This window comes from Ovis canadensis, chromosome 25 (assembly GCF_042477335.2).
Source record: "Ovis canadensis isolate MfBH-ARS-UI-01 breed Bighorn chromosome 25, ARS-UI_OviCan_v2, whole genome shotgun sequence".
Lineage (NCBI taxonomy): Eukaryota > Metazoa > Chordata > Mammalia > Artiodactyla > Bovidae > Ovis > Ovis canadensis.
Genome location: NC_091269.1, coordinates 50,940,157 through 50,959,491, shown reverse-complemented (window position 1 = coordinate 50,959,491; position 19,335 = coordinate 50,940,157). Strand labels below are relative to the sequence as shown.

General features: G+C 51.1%; 1 protein-coding gene across 10 annotated transcripts in view; it reads left to right on the top strand.

The window, feature by feature from the left end:
• The first annotated feature begins 2,923 nt into the window (after positions 1-2,923).
• Positions 2,924-19,335, top strand: part of KCNMA1 (potassium calcium-activated channel subfamily M alpha 1) — a 764,306-nt gene continuing 747,894 nt past the window's right edge. For 7 of the 10 annotated variants that reach the window (XM_069572206.1, XM_069572205.1, XM_069572210.1 and 4 more), the window contains exon 1: positions 3,079-3,641. In XM_069572206.1, the coding sequence (XP_069428307.1) occupies positions 3,300-3,641 (342 nt within the window). In that variant the 5' untranslated portion in view covers positions 3,079-3,299. Of the gene's footprint in view, positions 3,642-3,901; positions 4,016-4,328; positions 4,738-19,335 lie in introns of those variants that run through there. The other 3 variants (XM_069572208.1, XM_069572209.1, XM_069572207.1) reach the window with 3 other exon arrangements.

The following is a 19,335-nucleotide window of genomic DNA, read 5'->3' as shown; positions in this document are numbered from 1 at the left end:
TAGGGTTCAGAAGCTGTGATCTGAGTTTGGCTGTTTGTTTTTGGGTCACAGTATTACTTTCAGAATGGGAGAGGTTGGAATTCTACTTTTGTAAAGGTTTTTCGTTCTCGTTCATTGGCCCTCAATTCCCAGCCTGCAGACATACCTACAAGAGGTGAAACATATGCACAAAGATCTGTATGTTGTCTTTTTCATCCTTACAAACAACCCTTTGAGGTAAGCAGGGCAGTTCCTGTTGCCATTTCAATTTACAAATGAGAAAACACAATGAATGAAGGGGTACTTGAGGTTCCCTCTAAGTGTGAGGTCTACATTGGTGAGGCCAGGTGCCAGGCTTTCTGAAATCTGTGGTTGGTAAGGCAGTAGGGAGAGAGCTGAGTCACAGCCCGATGAGGTCTGTTTCTGGTGGATGCCAGTGGGTGGAGGCACTCTTTCATTTGGTGCCCACCAGGCAGGAGGTGGTGAGGGCTGGAGATTGTAGGAAGAACAGGATCTTGACTTTGATGGTGAGCATCTCTGAGGATCTTGCCTAGTCTGGGTTGTGCCTAACACAGAAATCGCAAAAAGCTTCAATCAACACAGGGACGACAAGTGATGAAAAGAAGCAGAGGAGATGATGCCTCAGGGGCTTCCCAGCACCTGGAAGGATGATGAGATGATGAAGGTGATGATGGAGGAGAAAGCCAGTGAAGATTCTGCAGTTGGGGTGACAGAAGTCACAGCAACTGGTGGCCTTTTGCTCCTCGTCCCCCGGCTGGTGTCTGAGGGGAACCCAGACTATGGGGGAAAGTCCAGCAAGGCCTGGAGGGGATTCATTGGTCTGCAGAAGCTTAATTATGTGAGGAAAGGGAATCCATCCTGGGGGTTTCATATTCCACTGGGGAGACAGTTCCATCCTTTGCTGCTCTTTTCATCCTTATGTGTTTTGCTTTTAAATTTCAAATCTAAAATTTGAGGAAAGTCCTTAATTTTACTGGTATGCTGAGACCCAGAGGCAGCAAAGTATAGCCGCTTAGAAGGCTAATACTGGGTTGGCCAAAAAGTTCATTTGGCAAACCCAAACGAACTTTTTGGCCAACTCAATAAATCAAGAACCCTCTGGGCTGTGACCACCTTCCTGCACATCCCTGCAGCATTTCTGGGGCTGACGCCCTCAACCCAGTGCTGGAAAGGACCCAGGGCCTCTGCATGCTTGGGACTGGTGCAACAGGAATGTGTTCAGAGTGGTTTCTCAACACAGAGAACTTTTCTAATGGATGTGGGTCCCAAGCCCAATAAATGTGTTCTGAATAGGGCAAGGAAGGAAGCTTCAAACATCCCCTTGAATCTCGCTGCCCAGCTTGCCCTCCCTTGCCCCAGCCTGCCCTGCATCCTAGGGCCTCCAAGGGCAAGGGGAGGGGCTGAGCTCTGACTCAGGCAGAAACAGCACAGGCCTATACCGTGAAGGATGCTAACTCGGCCTTCACCACAGGAAGGGCTGAAAGGAACCTGAGAATTCCAATTAGGCTTAAACTAATGAGCTGGAAACTTTGGGGAAACCACTGTGGGCAATGAGGGGAGAGTGTGATCATCTCACTTTTAATTAGCACTGGAAAAACCTGTGGTCCAGCTAGTAGCAGGAGGAAGGGTAGTGTCCAGAGGGAGCATCAGAGGAGAATTCCCCTGGTGGTAAGGCACAGCGGCTGCTGAACAACCCCGGATGCCTTCTTCACCTCTAAGTGGGGAGAAGGGAAGATCCTACGTGGGGAGACATGGCCTTGAACGGAACCTGAGCTGCGCTGCTCACACGATGGAGGCTGAGGCTGGATAAACGCAGAGTGACTTTAGGGAACTCTGCTGTCTCTAGGAGCTGGCACTGTCCCTGAGACCAGGTCTCCCCGGCCCATCTCTGGCTACTTTCTTAGGCAGCCTCTGTCGCTTAACAAGGAAAAGGCCACAAACAAACAAACAAGCAAAAACTACCACCTGCTGTCAAAGAGCACAGGCCAGCGCCAGGCCGGCAGGGGGACCGGGGCACCTAAGAAGGCGACAGGGAGAGCCTGTCGCCTCGACAGGGAGGCATGGATAGGGGTCGGTCGAGGGTGTGTATCCTGGAGAAAGGTCCTCCTCACTCCTGAAGCCCGAGCATCTTGGGGCGTCCGGCCTGTGCAATCAACAGCTGGTTACTTCTCCCCTCCCCACCGGGGTCTGCTTTGGGGAAATCGGCCTGCCACGGGTGCCCGACGGTCCTCCTCGGGCGCTCCAGGGCGCTCGGCTGGGGGCGCAGCACCTTGGAGAGAGGTGTCGGGTCCTGCGCCTGGGTTTGGGGCTCTGTACCCTTCGCACTGGGACTCAGGGGTACGTGCCAGGCCGCCGCCAAGGGGTCTGCCGGCCCCCTGCCCAGCCCGGAGCTGAGGCGAGCCAGCCTGGCGAGCCTCCTCCCCTCCCGCCTCGGGCGGCCTGAGCCCGCGCCGGCTCCAGTTGCTGCAGCTGCTGTTGCTGGCGGCCGCGGGGAGCGCGCAGAAGAGGCTCGGGAGGCGAGGACGGGGACGAGGAGGAGCCTGAGCAAGCGGAGAGGAAGATCGAACGAAGGCCGAGGAGGCTCAGTGGCGTGGCGACGCGGCTCGGGGATCCCGGGAGCACGGGCTAGCGGCGTCGGCGGCGGGCCAGGCGCGGTGAACCTGCCGCGGCCCGACGCACACCGGGGCGGAGAGCGGGAGCCGAGCGCAGCCGGGAGAGGAGGGGCTGGCGCGGGGGTGCCCGAGAGGGGGCTGATGAGACGTTATTAACGAGTCGCCGCCTAATAAGCCCAGAGCGGCGGGCTAGCTGCCCGAGCGGCGTGCGGGGAGGGGTCCCGGGCCGGAGCGCGGCGCACACGCGTGGCGCACGGCGGGCGGCGCGGCGCGGAGCCGAGGGCACCCGGGCGGGCGCGCAGAGCCGGGGCGGGCCCGGGGGCGGCGCAGACCCCGGGCGCCGGCGGCCCGCGGCGCCCCCTCGCTCTCGGCGCTCGGGGCCGGCGCAGCCCGGGACGAGCGGGGCGCGGGCCTGGGAGGGGATCTGCCCGCGCGCTCCGTCCCCCTCCCCCCCGGACGGGCGGGCGGCCGGGGGGAGGGCGGGCGGCGGCGGCGGCCCGCTGTATATATCTCCGCGCACCCCGCCAGGTCGCGCACAGCGCCCCGAGCCCAGGCGCCTCCCCGCCCCCTTCTCGCGCTCCGCGGCGGCAGCAGCAGCAGCAATATGGCTGTTGAGGGGTGTTCGGGGCGGTGCCGGCGGCGGGAGGCGCTCCCCCGAGCCCCTGCGCCGGCTGCCCGTTGCTAGCTATGGCAAATGGTGGCGGCGGCGGCGGCGGCGGCGGCGGAGGCAGCAGTCTTAGAATGAGCAGCAATATCCACGCGAACCATCTCAGCCTAGACGCGTCCTCCTCCTCCTCCTCCTCTTCCTCCTCCTCCTCGTCCTCGTCCTCGGTCCACGAGCCCAAGATGGATGCGCTCATCATCCCGGTGACTATGGAGGTGCCGTGCGACAGCCGGGGCCAGCGCATGTGGTGGGCTTTCCTCGCCTCCTCCATGGTGACTTTCTTCGGCGGCCTCTTCATCATCTTGCTCTGGAGGACGCTCAAGTACCTGTGGACCGTTTGCTGCCACTGCGGGGGCAAAACGAAGGTAACGCGCGCCCCGGGCGCCTCCTGCCTGCGCCAGCCCCGCCGCTTCTCGGCGTCCCCTGCAGCCCACCTCCTTGCCCCTCGGCGCGCCGTGCCTCCCTCCATCCTTGCCTGCCTGCCCCTCGCCGTCTTCCCTTCCCTCCGCTCTCCCGGCGCCCGCCAACTGGGGCAGCGGCCGGCGCACCGAGGGTGAGGAATTGCCCCCCAACGGATGCGCTCCGGGACGCGGACGCCCCATCCCGACCTGTTAATTTATTATAGGGTTGTTTGCGGCAGCGGCTGGGGCCGAGACGGGGGACGCGCGCCGCTCGGGGCCGGTGGTGCGGAGTTAGGGAGAGCCCACCGGGCGGGCACCGAACAAGCTGGGGGCCGTGGGTGAGCTTTCCGCGCGGCTCACCTGCCTGGGCTGGGCTCCTTGTGGTGGGCGAGAGGGAGCACGTCAACTCACACTTTAGAAACCTGTTGGGGAGGTGGAATCAGAAAAGGAAAATCCTACAGGCAAGGGAGGACCTCTTTTGGAACTAGGGAATCCCAAGGGAGGAACATGACCAGAGGGCGTGGGGCACCTGGAGGGGCGAGAGAAAGTTGGGGAGTAGCATCCCACTTTTAGAGGCAATCCGCGGAGGCTGCCGCTTTAGGAATGCAGCGAGGTGGCAAGCCTGACATCCCCTCCCTCTGTGACTCTTAGATATTCTCCTGGAACTGACCCCCGCTCCACGTTCTTCGGCATCTGTGTTCTCGCCCCCAGGCCACCGCCTTTAGGTCCGCGAAAATGCCACCGCCAGCGTGGCACTGGAGCGGGGGGTGGACCACCGAGAGCCGGCCAAGGCCGCCGTTCTCACGCGAGCCTCCTCCCCGACGTTGTTGAGGTGGCTGGATGTCGGCTATTCCTGGCGCAGAGACGCCCACCAGCACCCAGGCTCACTACACCTTATGCACGGTTGCTAGGCTGAATGCCTGGTCTGTCGCGTCGTGTCCCTAGAGACGTCCTCTCTCCACCCCCCCCCCCCATCCCCCGCACTGGCTGAAGGTGCGGGGGTGGGGGGGGGCAGCTTTTCATAGAAAACTGCAGAATAAAAAAAGAACTGGGAAAAAAAGAGTGACCGAGCTGCTTTCTGTTTAGACCACGTTTTAATCTAGGGGTCTAACCAGTGCTAGCGTGTTCAGAGGGACGGGGGATCAGAGAGGGACAGCCGACGGTGCAAGGTAGAAGCCCATCTCGGTGGGAATGCTCACGTCTTTTCTAATAAAGTTAGTCCGAGGACCCCACAAACTTCCACAGGGCACGGCAACTTGTAGCAGCCTCCTTAATTGCTTCTGAGAGGGAGCAGGTAAGACAGGGGCTATAGGTTACACACAAGGGTGAAAGGAAGCTCTCTCTTTCTCTCCTGATCATTAATTATACATCCTGTCGGGTACTGGGGCTCAGCTGTGTTTTGTGGCAGCACATTTGTGTTTTGGAAAATACTGATGTGTTGGAAATAAGGGAGAAAAATAAAAGCCATCATCCGGTCCCTCCTCCTCCTTCTCTGAGACCTCCAGATGTTAGCCAACCAGTTTTCTCTGGAGTTACCTTCTTGGCCATAGCAGTTTCTCCTTACTTGTCAAGGTGGAAGACCACCCACATTCCAGAGAAGCCAGCAGGTTATACAAGATCCTAACCCTGAGGCCCCCCCAGACCTGGCCCCTTGCCCAGCCCTCCTGACTGGGCGCCTGTTAAGGTTGTTGATGTTGTTTAGTTGCTAAGTGGTGTCAGACTCTCTTTCGGTGACCCCGTGGACTGTAGCCTGCCAGCCTCCTCTGTCCATGGGATTTCCTAGGCAAGAATACTGGAGGGGGTTGCCATTTCCTTCTCCAGGGGATCTTCCGGACCCAGGGATAGAACCCGCAGCTCCTGAATTGCAGGCAGATTCTTTACCACTGAGCCACCTGGGAAACCCACGCTTATTCATAGTCTTCTTATTCACACATTCCCTCTCCTCTGCCTCCCCAGCAGTCTTCAGTCTGGGAATGTTTTTCCTTTACGGAGATTCTGTGACTACCCTAGGGGGGAAGAAAAGAGTCGTACAAATCTCAAATGTTCTCTAGACTGATTTTAGTGAACTTTTAAATGACCTCCTTATCTTTCAGGAACTGGGCAGGCTTGATCATACTGAGAACCTCTTTTTCAGTGAGTGAAAATAAGTTTCAGTGTTTTTGTGATCCTGGGGTTTTAAACGCAGCTTCTGAAGTCTTTTTACTCTAGGAGGTACATCAGTGCTACCGCAGTGCCTGTGATGAAATGCTGATTGGATATTTCAAGCAAAGAGTCTCTTTCCTAAATGATGACCAAGCATAGCTTCTGTAAGTTTTCTCAAGAAAATAGTTTTCTGGCAACAATCATTATAAAAGAACAATCCCTTTATATCAAGCTATATTTTGAAGCTCCAATGCACGCCAAGCTGACATGACCGGAAGTGTCTACAAAGAATCAACCTGGGACGAGAGATGCTTGCAGTTGGTTGGGAAGTTGTGAGGCCAGTATAGAGTGAGATAGGGTTACTTTTTGCATCTTTAGAGTCCTTTTTAAAAACATGCCTGGAATCACTGGCCCCTTGATTTGCTAAATTAAACAAGTGTGTGTAGCCATCTCATTTTGCCCAATAGTAGTTACTTAGGCCTTTTATAAACTTTTCTTTCTGCCCTTGAGGTCTGTATTTTTACTGCAGTCTCTCTCTGGTTTTTTCTTTTTTCTTTTTTTTGGTTCTTCATTCTTGTTGCTTTCCAAGTATTTAGTAGTTGTCAAGATGCCGTTCAGAAGAATGCACTTGGCTTCAGTTTGGAATAATTATTTTAGTGCTGGGCTTCCCATGCAAACCAAGGCTGCTTTTCCTCACTATTCTACCAGCTCTCAGATTTGTTCACCCTTATCCTAATTTAGCCCCAAGATGGCCTGACCTGCAGCTAGGGTCTTTTTCACATCTGAAACTCTAGAGGAATAAGCTTCAGCTGCAGCTCTGGAATCACAGCATTTGGCCTCTGGGACTGTATCATCCTTTTTGATCAGAGGAACCCGAAACTGGGTGTACATCAAGAGGCATCTCATCCTTAGTCCCTCTGACCTCCGAATCTCAAATAGTGAATGACTTCACTGTTCTGAAAAGAGTGGCACGTGGCTTCTTTAGGGAACAAAAGACAAAAAAGAATCCCGTTTTCTCGCTGTTTGGAACTTGGGCACAGTCATTCTGGTACTATATTCTTTGCTGTACTTTTTCACCTCATGGTCTTTTTCTCTGATGGGTTTCATCAGAGCCCTCCATTCACTTGGCTGTGATGTGTCCAGGTCGAAGCCAGCCGCAGACTGTAGTGAACAAGGAGCTGCTCTGGCAGCCTCAATAAGGGTGTGACCTTGAAGGAGTGGTTTGAGTGTCTCTGGTCTCTGTCCTGCTGTGTGAAACATGGGACTGAATTCTGTGAGTGCTAGTGGCTCTTCCAGCCCTGGGACTCAGTGGAGGACGGTGGAAGGAGCTGGTGATCTATGGGTAAAGTCTCTAGCTTAGGACACGTTTTGTAATTCTCCAGCTTCAGAGCACTTATGTGTCTTTATTTCCACCTTCTGCTCTTCCTCCAGCCCACAGGCTGCTTTGCTTTAAATGCCTGGGGAAACTGAGGCCAGTTTCCTACGGTGGTGTGATTTGCTGGGAGGGGCCTCACATGGCCAGGCATAGACTCACCCTGTTCTCCGTGCAAGCCATCCTCCTCGTAGAAGTTTGTGTTCGATCAAGTCTGGTCTGCACGTAATGAATTATGGAGGTATTGTCTCCATGGCTGTGTCTGAGAAAACAACACGTTTTCTCTGTCAGGCTCTTGACTAATATAAACATCAGATCCCATTACGGCTTGGTGATTACCCAGGGTCTGGCCTGGCGTGTCCAATCAGGGCTGGAGCTTCGGAGCCTCAGAATTCTTGATTCCAGATTGGCCCCGGTGCCTCATCTCATCCTGGAGATCGGCGGCGCTGGATGACCTTCAGATGCTCCGCTTTGATGGCATCACTTAGGCTGGCCTTGGAGAAGCGCTCAGGTCCCAGGCACCGGGGAGCTGCAGGTGACCTTCCTCGTCCTGAGAGCTTTTCCTCCTTGTTCCTGGCTCTCCCTGTGGAAATGCACGCTTCCAAAGAGACACTGCGGTCAGACAGACCAGAGTGCAGATCGTAGAGCCCACGCTTGTTACCTGGGCATCTGTGGCTGGCAGCCCTGTTAAGCTGTTTGTCTTCACCTGTAAGAAGAGCGTGATGATGCTTCCTTTGTAGGTTTCTTATAAGGAGGGACAGTACTGGGTATATACCACCCAGGAAATGCCTGTCACTTAGCAGGGCTGTTAATGGGAGCGCTCATGGCTTCACAAGGTGGCGAGTTTAAAATTTTCTCCTTAAGTCCTTGAGCTTTTGACCCTGGAAGGGCACTAACGACAACAAATAGAACTTTTGAACCAAAAGGGACCTGTAGACCCTGAAGTCGATTGTTCTTGGGTAAGCATCCAGTTAGGGATCAGACTGAGGTTTGAACTCATGACTCTTGGCTGTTGCAAGTCTGGCAGGTGGGGGAGGGGCAGCCTGGGAAGGCTCCCTGGACATGGATGTGGATGTGGAGGACAGCTTGGCAGTTTGGCTAGTGCTTTGATGGTGGGGATGAGAGTGATGAGCCTCGTCATCGTGTGGCTCCAGGAGCTGCAGACCTAGAGCAAGTGAAAGGTTTGGTGGCCATGCGTGGCTGTCTAATGTCCCTTGAGAAGGGATGAATTCCACCCCTGCTATCCCCAGTCCAGTGCTCACAGACCTGGTCCCCTGAGGCTGTGACAGTTTCCCCACCAGGGTGCCCTCTCCCCAGACCAGCTCTACCCTGATGGTCCCCAGAGCCGTATTTCCTCCAATGTGTTCTGTGGAGCACATGGCCTTGAATTTACCTTGTGAAACGAAATGGAAAGTCAGGACATAGCTGACTTTCTGCCATAGTTGTCATAGCTGCGGGCCCTTGGAGAGTCACATCTCAGGTTGGGAGAAGTTCCGCGGGAGAAGAATTGGGTAAACTGCCCTTGGCCTTACTCACTTTGAGCAGCTCAGCCTAGGTGTCAGGGTCACTGGGTAGCATCCCAGAGTCAGCCTGTGACCTTGGGCAAGGACTTTGCCGCTTTGTACCTTAGTCTCCTCATCTGTACGCTAGGGATCGTCGCAGAGCACAGCCCCTTGGGATAGGTACTCTAGGGGACCCCACTTTATAGCTTTTCCTAGGAGGATACCAGTGACTGCGAACCATGTTCTGGCCCTGCTCCCGGATGCCCAGGGGCCTAAAGAGCTGCCCTAGTGTGTGGCCTTGGGGGAAAGAACTCCCAGAGCAGGGATCACTAGGGCCTTCTTTCCTGGATGGGGACGTCCTCTGTGTGGCTGCTACAGGGAGTTCTTGCTTTGGGTCTCTCTCTGGCCAGGGCGAGAGGAGCCTGGTGCTGAAGCAGTCAGGTTGGCATTGGATTACAGTGCCAGGACCTCCTTCCCAGTGTGGGCAGCCGGGGTGTCCCTGCTCACAGTGGCAGTGGCCGTGCTAGCCTGTGAATCACAGTAGCCAACACCATCTTCCTGGGACGTCAGAGCTGTGGTGCCCCTGCCGGGATGCCCCTGTGGTTCACATGAGAGGGGCCGTGTTGGTGCCACAATGCCACAGCTCCTAGAACCCTGTGGGGAACCCTTTTCTCCGTGAGCCCTGTCTGGAGGTCAGGCAAGGTTGGCCTCCCACAGGACCTCTGACCTCCCAGAGCCTTCCTGTGCATAGCAGAGAGCAGATCAAGAGAGTATTCTTTTATGAAATGCTTCTTTCCTTAAAAAAAAAAAAAATTATTTCTTTATTTGGCTGTTTCAAGTCTTAGTTGCAGATCTTCGCTGTTCATTGTGGGAGGTGAACTCTTAGCTGCAGCTTGTGGGATCTACTTCCCTGACCCGAGATGGATCCTGGGCCCCTTGCATGAGGAGCGCAGAGTCTTAGCCACTGGGTCAGCAGGGAAGTCCCTGAAATGCACCAGGTGGAACGCAGATGCTGGGCACATGGAGAAGGATGCTCGGGGGCCCAGCCTCGGAGGCAGGGTGTGCACTCTGGGGAGAAGGCTCCAGGGCTGTGCAGTTGGGGTGTCAGATCTCCTCCTCCAAAGGCCGGAGGGAGCATCAGTCTGTTTGCTCCTGGGGCTTCTTGCACCTTAATATGTACACGAGTCACCTGGAGAACTAGTGGGATGCAGATTCTGACTCAGAAGGTCCAGGGTGGGGCCCAAGACTCTGCATTTCTCATGAGACACCCGTGCTGGGCAGACCACGCTTTGAGAAGCAGGTATCCGGTCCCTTCCTTAGTCTCCGGGCAGTCCCTCTCTGAAGACAGGGCTATTTTAAAATATGGAAATTCCCATTTCCTCAGCAGTGGGAAGGGATGAGAAGAGGAAGGTTCACTGTGCCAGGACAACCGGCTCGAGAAAACTCAGCTCAGGCCTCTTTGCCTTGCTGCAGTTCAGTCTGGACCCTTGCTGCTAAAGCTGATTGTCGGCGTGTCTGAGCCCAAGGAACCCACAGCGCCCTTGGTTTGGGCTTGGGTCACGGTGGCCAGGGCAGCGTCCTGCAGATGTGTGGGGTGTGGTCCGAGTGTCGCCCACAGGCTCTCCCTCCTGCCAGTGGGTCCCGCTGCAAGGGGTGAGACTTTCCAAAGTCCAGGATGGCAACTCAGCCAAACCAACCTCTTGCAAAATTAGAGGCTCGTGGTGGAGCGGGGGCTGCTCTGTGGTGAAGCTCCGGGAAGCCTGCTGCTGGCCAGGCCCTCCGGACTGTTTGAAGTCGGCGGGCTGCAAAACTGCAGCCTGATTTTCCATAGAGACCCCGGGTGGGCCTTCCCAAACCCTCTCACAGAGGGCGCAGTGTGAGAGGATTGGGCTCAAGACCTGCCACTGAGTGTGGAGAGATGGGTGGCCCTGAGCTCCTCCGCCCTCCAGGGGTACTCCTCCAGAATTCCAGCAGGGGCTGTTGGAAGTAGCTCCTTTTCTCACCCTGCTGTCGGGTTTCTCACAGCTGGTACTGGCAGGGGCTTTTTCCTGGAGATGTGCTTTCTGTGTTGTTCCGCTGTCAAAGGGGAGAGCCTGGAATAGACATTCATCCTGAGCAGATGCTCAGCCTAAATGAAGGCCTTAGCATGATGCCTGGCACACAGTAGGTCCTCAAATAATTTTTTTTTTTTAAATTTGCCTGCACTGCGTGGCATGTGAGATCTTAGTTCCCCGACCGGGGATTGAACTTGCATCCCCTGCCCTGAGAGCATGGAACCCCAACCACTAGATCGCCAGGGAAGTCCCAGTCCTCAGATGAATCTTATGGTTATTATTATTGTTGTTTTTGCTTTTGTTCCATAGTAAGTGCATCCTGTGTTCCAGGAACCAAGATAGGTGCTAGAAGAAAAATAAGATCCAGTCTGTTTGATGGAGGGGAGGGAAAAATTCAGTTATCTTCTTATGAGTACGCACGTGTCTGGTCTCTGAGTTGCCTGCAAACCCGCCTGAGGGCAGGAAGAGTTGTGTAAATATAAGCAAACATGTATGTTGGGTGGGTCCTTCCCACAGTGGTTTCGAGTGGGCATGGGGGGAGCTGTGTGGAAATGTTATAGGTACAAATAGAGTTTGCTGCTCTTTAGGGTAATTTCTTAGAAGCTATGGAGAAACTCTGAGTGAAAGAGATAGGTTTGATTCAGTGACAAAATGATATTTGAGTCCCTTCTGAATTTTAAGTTTTCATGCCACCCTGGTCTCCCCTGACCGGCAGGTAACAAGAATCAGTTCGTGATGAGCTCTTGTTCTTGAGCTGTATGAGTCAGGCAGGGGATGGAAGGACAGCTTCAAAACAACGGCTGCCTGAAGATGGGCGTTGCTTTGTTTGGGACATTATTTGGTGATTGTCTTTGGGGCATTGTGTCTAATTGCCAGTTTGGAAATGTAATTGGCACTCCGGGTCCAGAATGGATCTACTTAACATTGTCAAGCTGAGCCTCGGAATCATCTCTGTATAAGATCTCATTACCTGTGTGACTAATGTTTCTTTACGTGGCCCAAAGAGAAATTATTTAAAACATCTCATTTACTTTGTATTCTTTGTGCTGCTTCACTGGCCTCCCTACTAGGCTTTTCCAGGGGACCAGATCCGGTTGACTCTGGGCCTTTCAAAGGTAATTAACAGGAACTTCCATGTTCCTCCCTTCCCCTCTTTCTCCTGCTCTCCATCCTCTTCCTGACTTCCCTTCTTCCCTAGTGGTTCCTGCCAAGTCCAGGAGCAGAGGGACTAAAGTTTGCAGGACAGCAAGTAAGGGCTTGATCTCTCAAGTTGAGAAGCATGTGGGATTGTGATGTTGTAAGTATAGAAAGGTACTTTGGGGCCGGGTTCCTGCCTCCTTTTCGGCAGTGCTGGGAGCCCTCTGCCCCATCTTTAGAGGAGACAGGGGTGTTCATGGTCTTCTGCAGTCACCATTCCGTGGGAGCACAAACCCACCATTGAGTGGAAAGGTCTTTCTCCTTGCACACGTCTTGGTAGGTGATGGATTTTGGATTCAGTCCAGTCCAGAAAGGCCCAGGACTGGTTTAGGTTTAGGTGTCAGCAATGAGCTTGAGATGTAGGATTCCCTTGACTTTGTTGCTACCATGCAGGCCACCTTCTTTTTCTTTCTCATAACTCTCTAGTCCCTCTTCCCCAGAAGTGGTGAGGTTTCCCCATGTCCTGTTCCCCAGAGTTTGCACTAAAAAAATTTTCTTTAAAGGTTTATTTACTTATTTATTTATTTTGGCCTGTGGTGGGTCTCTGTTGCTCCTTGTGGGTTTTCTCTAGCTGCGGCAAGTGAGTACTACTGTTCGTTGCCGTTTGCAGGCTTCTCGTTGCGGTGCCTTCTCTAGGCACACAGGCTTGCGTAGCTGCATCTCCTGGGCTCTAGCGTGTAGGTTCAGTAGTTGAGGTGCGTGGGCTCAGTTCTCTGTGGCATGTGAGATCTTCTCGGACTAGGATTGAACTGGTGTCCCTTGTGTTGCAAGATAGATATTTAACCACTAGACCACCAGGGAAGTCCCTGTGTTGGGTCTTATTGGACGCTGTGGGTGAGGATGTGGCTGTCCCTAAGCCATCCGGTCACCTCTTTGTCCCTGGGTCGTGCCTGGCATTCCCAAAGTTCAGCTTCTTTCAGAGTTTAGTGCTGGGCTTGGCTGAGAGCAGATGTGATTTGGGGGTGATGCCAGGAATCAGATGTGGAGCGTGGATCCTTTGTTAAGAAGCACAAGTTGGACTCTGCTTTCTAGGTGTTGGCTAGGATGGAGAACAGACAGCGATCTTGAGCCTCTTTTTGAAACATTTAAATACAGCTGCTTCTAGAATTGAAGATTATTCCTCTCCAACTGCTCATCTTATCTCTTCTCCTCTGGGCTTCTCTATGCCACTGCTGTCATTCTCCCTATTTTGCTGAGCAGAAACAAATCAGAGCAGAAAGAGAGCATGCAGGAGGGGAGGGTGGAGGAGGGCAGTGGGGAGCAGAAGATGCTCACACAGAGAAACGTAGAATTTCTCTTCTGGGAACTGCAGGTTAGATAAATATGTAATTGGATGGATTTTGTTTTTAGTCTCTTCACCTTTGTCTTAATGAATAAATCATGATAAGTGACCTCACCCCCAAGGTGTGCAGAATGATATAAAGACCAGTGGAAAGCGTGCTTTCCCTCTTGGAAGAGTTTAGCTTTTCAAGTGAGAAGTTCCCTCTGATTAACTGCTGATGTGAGGTGTGTGCGGCCCTGTGACCCAGACGCCAGGGGTTATAAGGTTTCTGGGGGCTTTTCTTCTTAGTGCACCTGTTTACGCAGGAGCAGGGTTCTTTTCTCTGGGAGAGGATGCTGTATGAACTAGTTTTCTCTTTACTTGACTTTGGAAAGTAGACTTTTTGTGGCTCTGGAAGGGAAAAAAGTAGATGTACAATGATTAGCAAATGAGAGCTCAGAGATAAGGGCCCTGAGGCTTGGAGGAAAGATCTGGAAGATGAAAGGGTTCATCCAAGTGCTGAGGATTTTCATGACCAGCATTAGCTGGCCACTGCTTAATACATTGTTTGCTTTCTTTGTGCATCTGGGAACGCTTTCCTCATAGTGCTTAGCAGCATTGTTTTAACTGCTCATGAATTATGACCATTTCTCCCATAGATTGTGGCAGCCACAGCTGACCAAGTGGTAAGATTCTTGAAGAATACAGGAATGGTGTCTTGAGCTGAGCCCATCAGAGAAGTTGGTAATTTGCCTGTCTTGAAGAAATCCATTTCTTAATGTTCGTGTACTACCCTGTCTTCCCTGTAAGATTTCTCTTTCAGTTTGTGTTTTGTACTTTTGTCCTTAATCCTAAGTATGTATATATTCACTGTAGAAGATGTAGGCAGGACAGAGAGGCATTGGCAGCAGCAGCATTCCCATTATGATGGCTACTATGTCAAAATCCCAGAAAACAGCAAGTGTTGGTGAGGATGTGGAGAAATTGGAACCCTGGTGCACTGGGTGGTTCCTCAGAAAAACTGAAAATAGAACCACCACGTGACCTAGCAGTTCTACCACTGGGTAAATATCTAAGAGAAGACGTTTGTGTGTTTCTGTTCATATCAGCGTTATTCATGATAGGTGGAAACAACCCAGATGTCCAAAGATGGATAAATGGATAAACAAAATGTGGTACGTACATGCAATGAAATACTATTCAGCTTGAAAAAGGAAAGAAATTCTGACACGTGCTACCACCTGGATGTACCTCAAGGACATTACACGAGGTACAATAAGCCAGTCATGGAAGGAAAAATGCTGTGTGATTCTGCTTATATGAGGCGCCTAAATTCCTAAAGACAAACGTAGGATGGTGGTTATTGGGGTGGGGAGGTGAGGGAGTTGTTATTTAATAGATATAGAATTTCAGCTTTGCAGGATGAAAAGGTTCTGCATGGTAATATGAATATACTTAATATTACCAAAAGGACTTCCCTGGTGGCTCAGATGGTAAAGTGTTTGCCTACAATGCGGGAAACTTAGGTTCGATCCCTGGGTCTGGAAGATCCCCTGGAAAAAAAATGGCAACCCACTTCAGTACTCTTGCCTGGAAAATCACATGGATGGAGGAGCCTGGTAGGCTACAATCCATGGGGTCACAAAGAGTCGGACACGGCTGAGCAGCTTCACTTTAATATTACCAAATGGTGTACTTGAAAATGGTTAAGATGGTTAAGTTTATGTCTATTTTCCCACTGTTAAAATTTTTTTAAGAAAGGAAGAAAATCCCTCTAAACCCCACTTCCTGGAGTTTGTCATCATTATCTTTGAGCACATTCTTGACCGTGCTGCTCATGTTTGTCGGTGGGGCAGCTGATATCTTTCCTCCGAGGTCTGGTAACAGGCAGTCCCAGGAGAAGTTTCCTCGCTGGCCTTGTTTGGTCCTGATGGTACCCACAGTGAGAGCAGAGGGACGGACCCAGCAGCCCTCTTTCTGCCGCTGAGTCTCGTTCGATAGTGTGTGAAGTTAAAGGACGCTGGATTTTTAATTTTTTTGCCTCCGTCTTGAGGCATGTGGTAACTTAGTTCTGGAAGCCATGCCCCCTACATTGGAAGCACGGAGTCTTAACCACTGGACTGTCTGGGAAGTGCGTGTGTTTTTGATTTTGACATGTAAGCAGCTATGGTATCTTAGGCAAGTCATTGTCTCTGAGCCCTAGTTTTCTTGTGTGAAACATGCTCTCTGATTCATGTCAGAGAGATTTCAGTAGACAGCTATTTTTTTTAAATTAAAAAAATTTTTAACACCAAAAACATTTTTTACTGGAGTATAGCCGGTTAACAGTGTCATGGTAGTTTTAGGTGAACAGTGAAGGGACTCACCCATACATACACATGGATGTGTTCTCCCCCAACCCTCCCCGCCATCCAGGCCGGCACATAGCATTCAGCAGAGTTCCATGCGCGATACAATAGGTCTTTGTTGGTTATCCATTTTAAATATAGCTGTGTGTACATGACCCTCCCAAAGTCCCTGATTATCCCTTCTGCCTGGCAAGCATAAGTTCATTCTCTAAGTCTGTGAGTCTCTTTCTGTTTTATAAGCAAGTCCATTGTATCATTTCTTTTTAGATTCCACATATGAGAGATGTCATAGGATATTTCTGCGTCTCTGTCTGACTTACTTCACTCAGCATGACACTGTCTACTTCCATCCATGTTGCTGCAGATGACATTATTTCATTCTTTTTAATGGACAGCCATTTCTTAAATTGGATTTTAGAGCTATCATTTTTACCTGATAAAGAACCTACGATTAACTTACCCAAGGCAGTGGGTCCAGGGAGCAGGTCTGGTTCCTCTATGAATCCCCAGAGTGAAATTTGATTGACCTGTCCCCAGAACTTCCATATTGATTTTGATGAGGTGGCATATTTCAGAATTAGTCTGGGGACATAGGCCCCATTAGAAATACCATGAAACTTATCATTAAAAGAAAAAAGAGTCTGAGAAATAGGTTTTTATGACTGTGCTGTTACTTCAAATGACGTAGCCACACTGTTGTTGAAGTTTTCGTTTTAACTCCTGGTTTGGGGGAAAGGCTGAAAAGGTCTTAGATTATAGTTGTTGCTGTTGTTCATTGGCCAAGTTGTGTCCAACTCTCTGCGACCCCATGGACTTAGATTACAGACTAGACTATAAACAGCCCACTATGATAGACTGGCTTTGTTGAGGTTGGGAATAAAAAGAAACATCTGATTAGAGAGGAGGTCATGCTTACTTTCTTGCTTTTCCTTAACTCACCCCAGAAGACAACTCCAAAGCGAGAATGTTCACCTCAGTCGTATTCCACGGCATTCCAGCGGCCAAAATCAGGGATAAGATGACCACAGTGTCTGTGGCAAAGGAGAGAGTGTCCGATGGAGTCAGTAACTTCTGAAATGCCACCCTTCCGTCATAGCCAGCACATCAGAACCTGCTGAATAGTCTCTTAGGTTATATAACATTAATCAGATTATGCGACCAGGGCCATGTATTAAATTTTAACTTGCCACAGATACATTCTGTTAATACGTCACAGATCCAGAGTGCCAGGTAGTGTGGGGGCTTTATCGAGAGAATTGGTGATGATGTAGGACTTGATGAGGCCAGGACAAAAATACTTTCCTTGGATTTTTTGTTATATTTTAACTTTTATTGGAGGGTTGCAGGCATCCTGAAAGTATTTCTTACAAAACAAAAAAAATTGAAGACCGTAGGTTTTTTTGTTTTTTTTTTTTTTTTAATCTGTAGTACTGAATGGTTGATTTCTGGCCATGAGCCAGTTAGGACAGAGATTTTTTTGAAAGCTCTGGAAGCTTTTCATTTTCCAGTGACAGGCGATGCAAGCACTCTGTTTTTAATTGGACCCTTCTTTAAGTCAGGAACTGAAATGTTATCATGCAAATCTCTCCTGAGTTGCATGGAAACTAATAAAATCACGAAGGTTTCTATTTGTACTCTATGAACACAGACTGTAATGAAACTGAAGCAGCTATCTCCAGGGATGATGCTATTTAAATGCTAGGCAAGGCTTGACAGCAGTTTTAATGGTGAAAAGAAAACCCAGCGAGAGAGCCCTCCCATTCTCTCCTTCCCGCCCCACCATGCCTGTTCACCCCTGCCCCTCTTTGCTTCCTGACCTTGGAGAGATTCGCTCAGAACAGAGACCTGTCATTGTTAGCACATCCTGTCTACCACCTGTTGTAGAAAACAGCACCTGTTCTCAAACATTCTCTCTTGGTCTTTTCTCTCCTTCCTCAGACATTGCATTGACCTCCACATTTACCAGTGCTTTTGTTTTGCTGAGTCTTTCTGTGTGAACTGGGGTAACTGGCTTTTTAGGGAAAAAATTTAAGAAACTTTTAAAAGTAGTTCCTATAGCATCAAGCACTCCTTTAAAATTCCTTATGTTTATTATGTTGTTTAAACCTCAGGACAGTCCTGTGGAGTGAACATTTTTTTTTAAATTAATTAATTTATTTTTGGCTGCTCCAGGTCTTGGTTGCTGCATGCAGGCTTTCTCTAGCTGTGGTGTGTGCGCTTCTCACGTATGGAGAGTGTGACCTCTAGGCACGAGGGCTCAGTAGCTGTGGCTTAGTTACCCCGCAGCATGTGGGTCGAACCTGTGTCTCCTGCATTGGCAGGCGATTCTTAAGCACTGGACCGCCAGGGAAGTCCTGGAGAGAACCTTTCTGTGACTCCCAGTTTGCAAATTAGAAGACTGAGGCATAGAGGAGGCAATTTTCTGTTTCTTTTTTGGGTGACAAACTTTGAGCATTTGTGTGCCTGGTGGTTCCTAAGCTCTTTATATTATTGAATCCTCGCCACAATCCAGAGACAGAGGCAGTGTCCTCATCCTCGCTTTTCAGGTTAGGAAATAGGGCCGTGGAGAGGTGGAGTGACTTGCTCAGGGTCACACGGTAGTGAGGGCCAAGCCAGGTGTGAATCCAGGCAGTGGGCAGGGCAGCCCATGTGTCCAACCCCCTGCACTGTCCACCTACAGTCACCACCCCTGCAGTGGCAGGTGGGCCCTGCTCCGCTCATCCCTGCTGCGTATCGAAGGAAACTTTGAAGACCTAGGACTGAAGAGGATATAGTATGTAGAGAGGCAGTCACCGTCCTTAGATAAAATGTGAGATTCCCCTGGACAAGTTCGGAAAGGTCTATGCTATCTGGATAGAGACGACCCTTAAGGGTTATCTAGTCCTCTGACTCTCTCCTTGTCTTGGTTTCCCTTGCTGGTCAGTGGGCTAAGCACCTTTTCTCCACCCAGCAGGCAGGTGTGCTGTGGGTAGCTGTGCATGTTGCTCACTGCACAACTGCAGGGCGGCGATGACATTCACATATGGAATAGGGCAAATATACCATATCCCTGTCATGAGGTGTAGGTGGAGGCATCGAATACATATTGGGGCATTTTTCTGATCGTCAGTCTTCCTGGGTGTTTTGGATAAAAACATAGTTTTAATATTAGCACATATACAGAAGCTGTTAGGAGTAGGATGCAGAACTCAAATGCATTTTAAAAACTCGTGACAGATGGGCAGGCATAGAGGTGCAGATGTAGAGAACGGACTTGTAGACACAGAGGGGAAGGATCGGGTGGGATGAATTGAGAGAGTAGCGTTGACATGTATACCCTGTGCTGTGCTTAGCTGCTCAGTCGTGTTCAACTCTTTGCAACCCCATAGACAGTAGCCTGCCAGGCTCCTCTGTCTAGGGGGATTCTCCAGGCAAGAATACTGGAGTGGGTTGCCGTGCCCTCCTCCAGGGGAGCTTCCCAACCCAGGGATAGAACCCAGGTCTCCCACATTGCAGGCAGATTCTTTGCCATCTGAACCACCAGGGAAGCCCAAGAATACTGGAGTGGGTAGCCCATCCCTTCTCCAGGGGATCTTCCTGACCAGGAATCGAGCGGGGGTCTGCTGCATTGCAGGTGGATTCTTTACCAGCTGAACTACCAGGGAATGTAAACTAGATAGCTAGTGGGAAGCTTCTATGTAGCGCAGGAAGCTCAGCTCGGTGCTCTGTAATGACCTGGAGGAGTGGGGTGGGGCAGGGATGGGAGGGAGGCTCAGAGGGAGGGGATCGATGTGTACTTATAG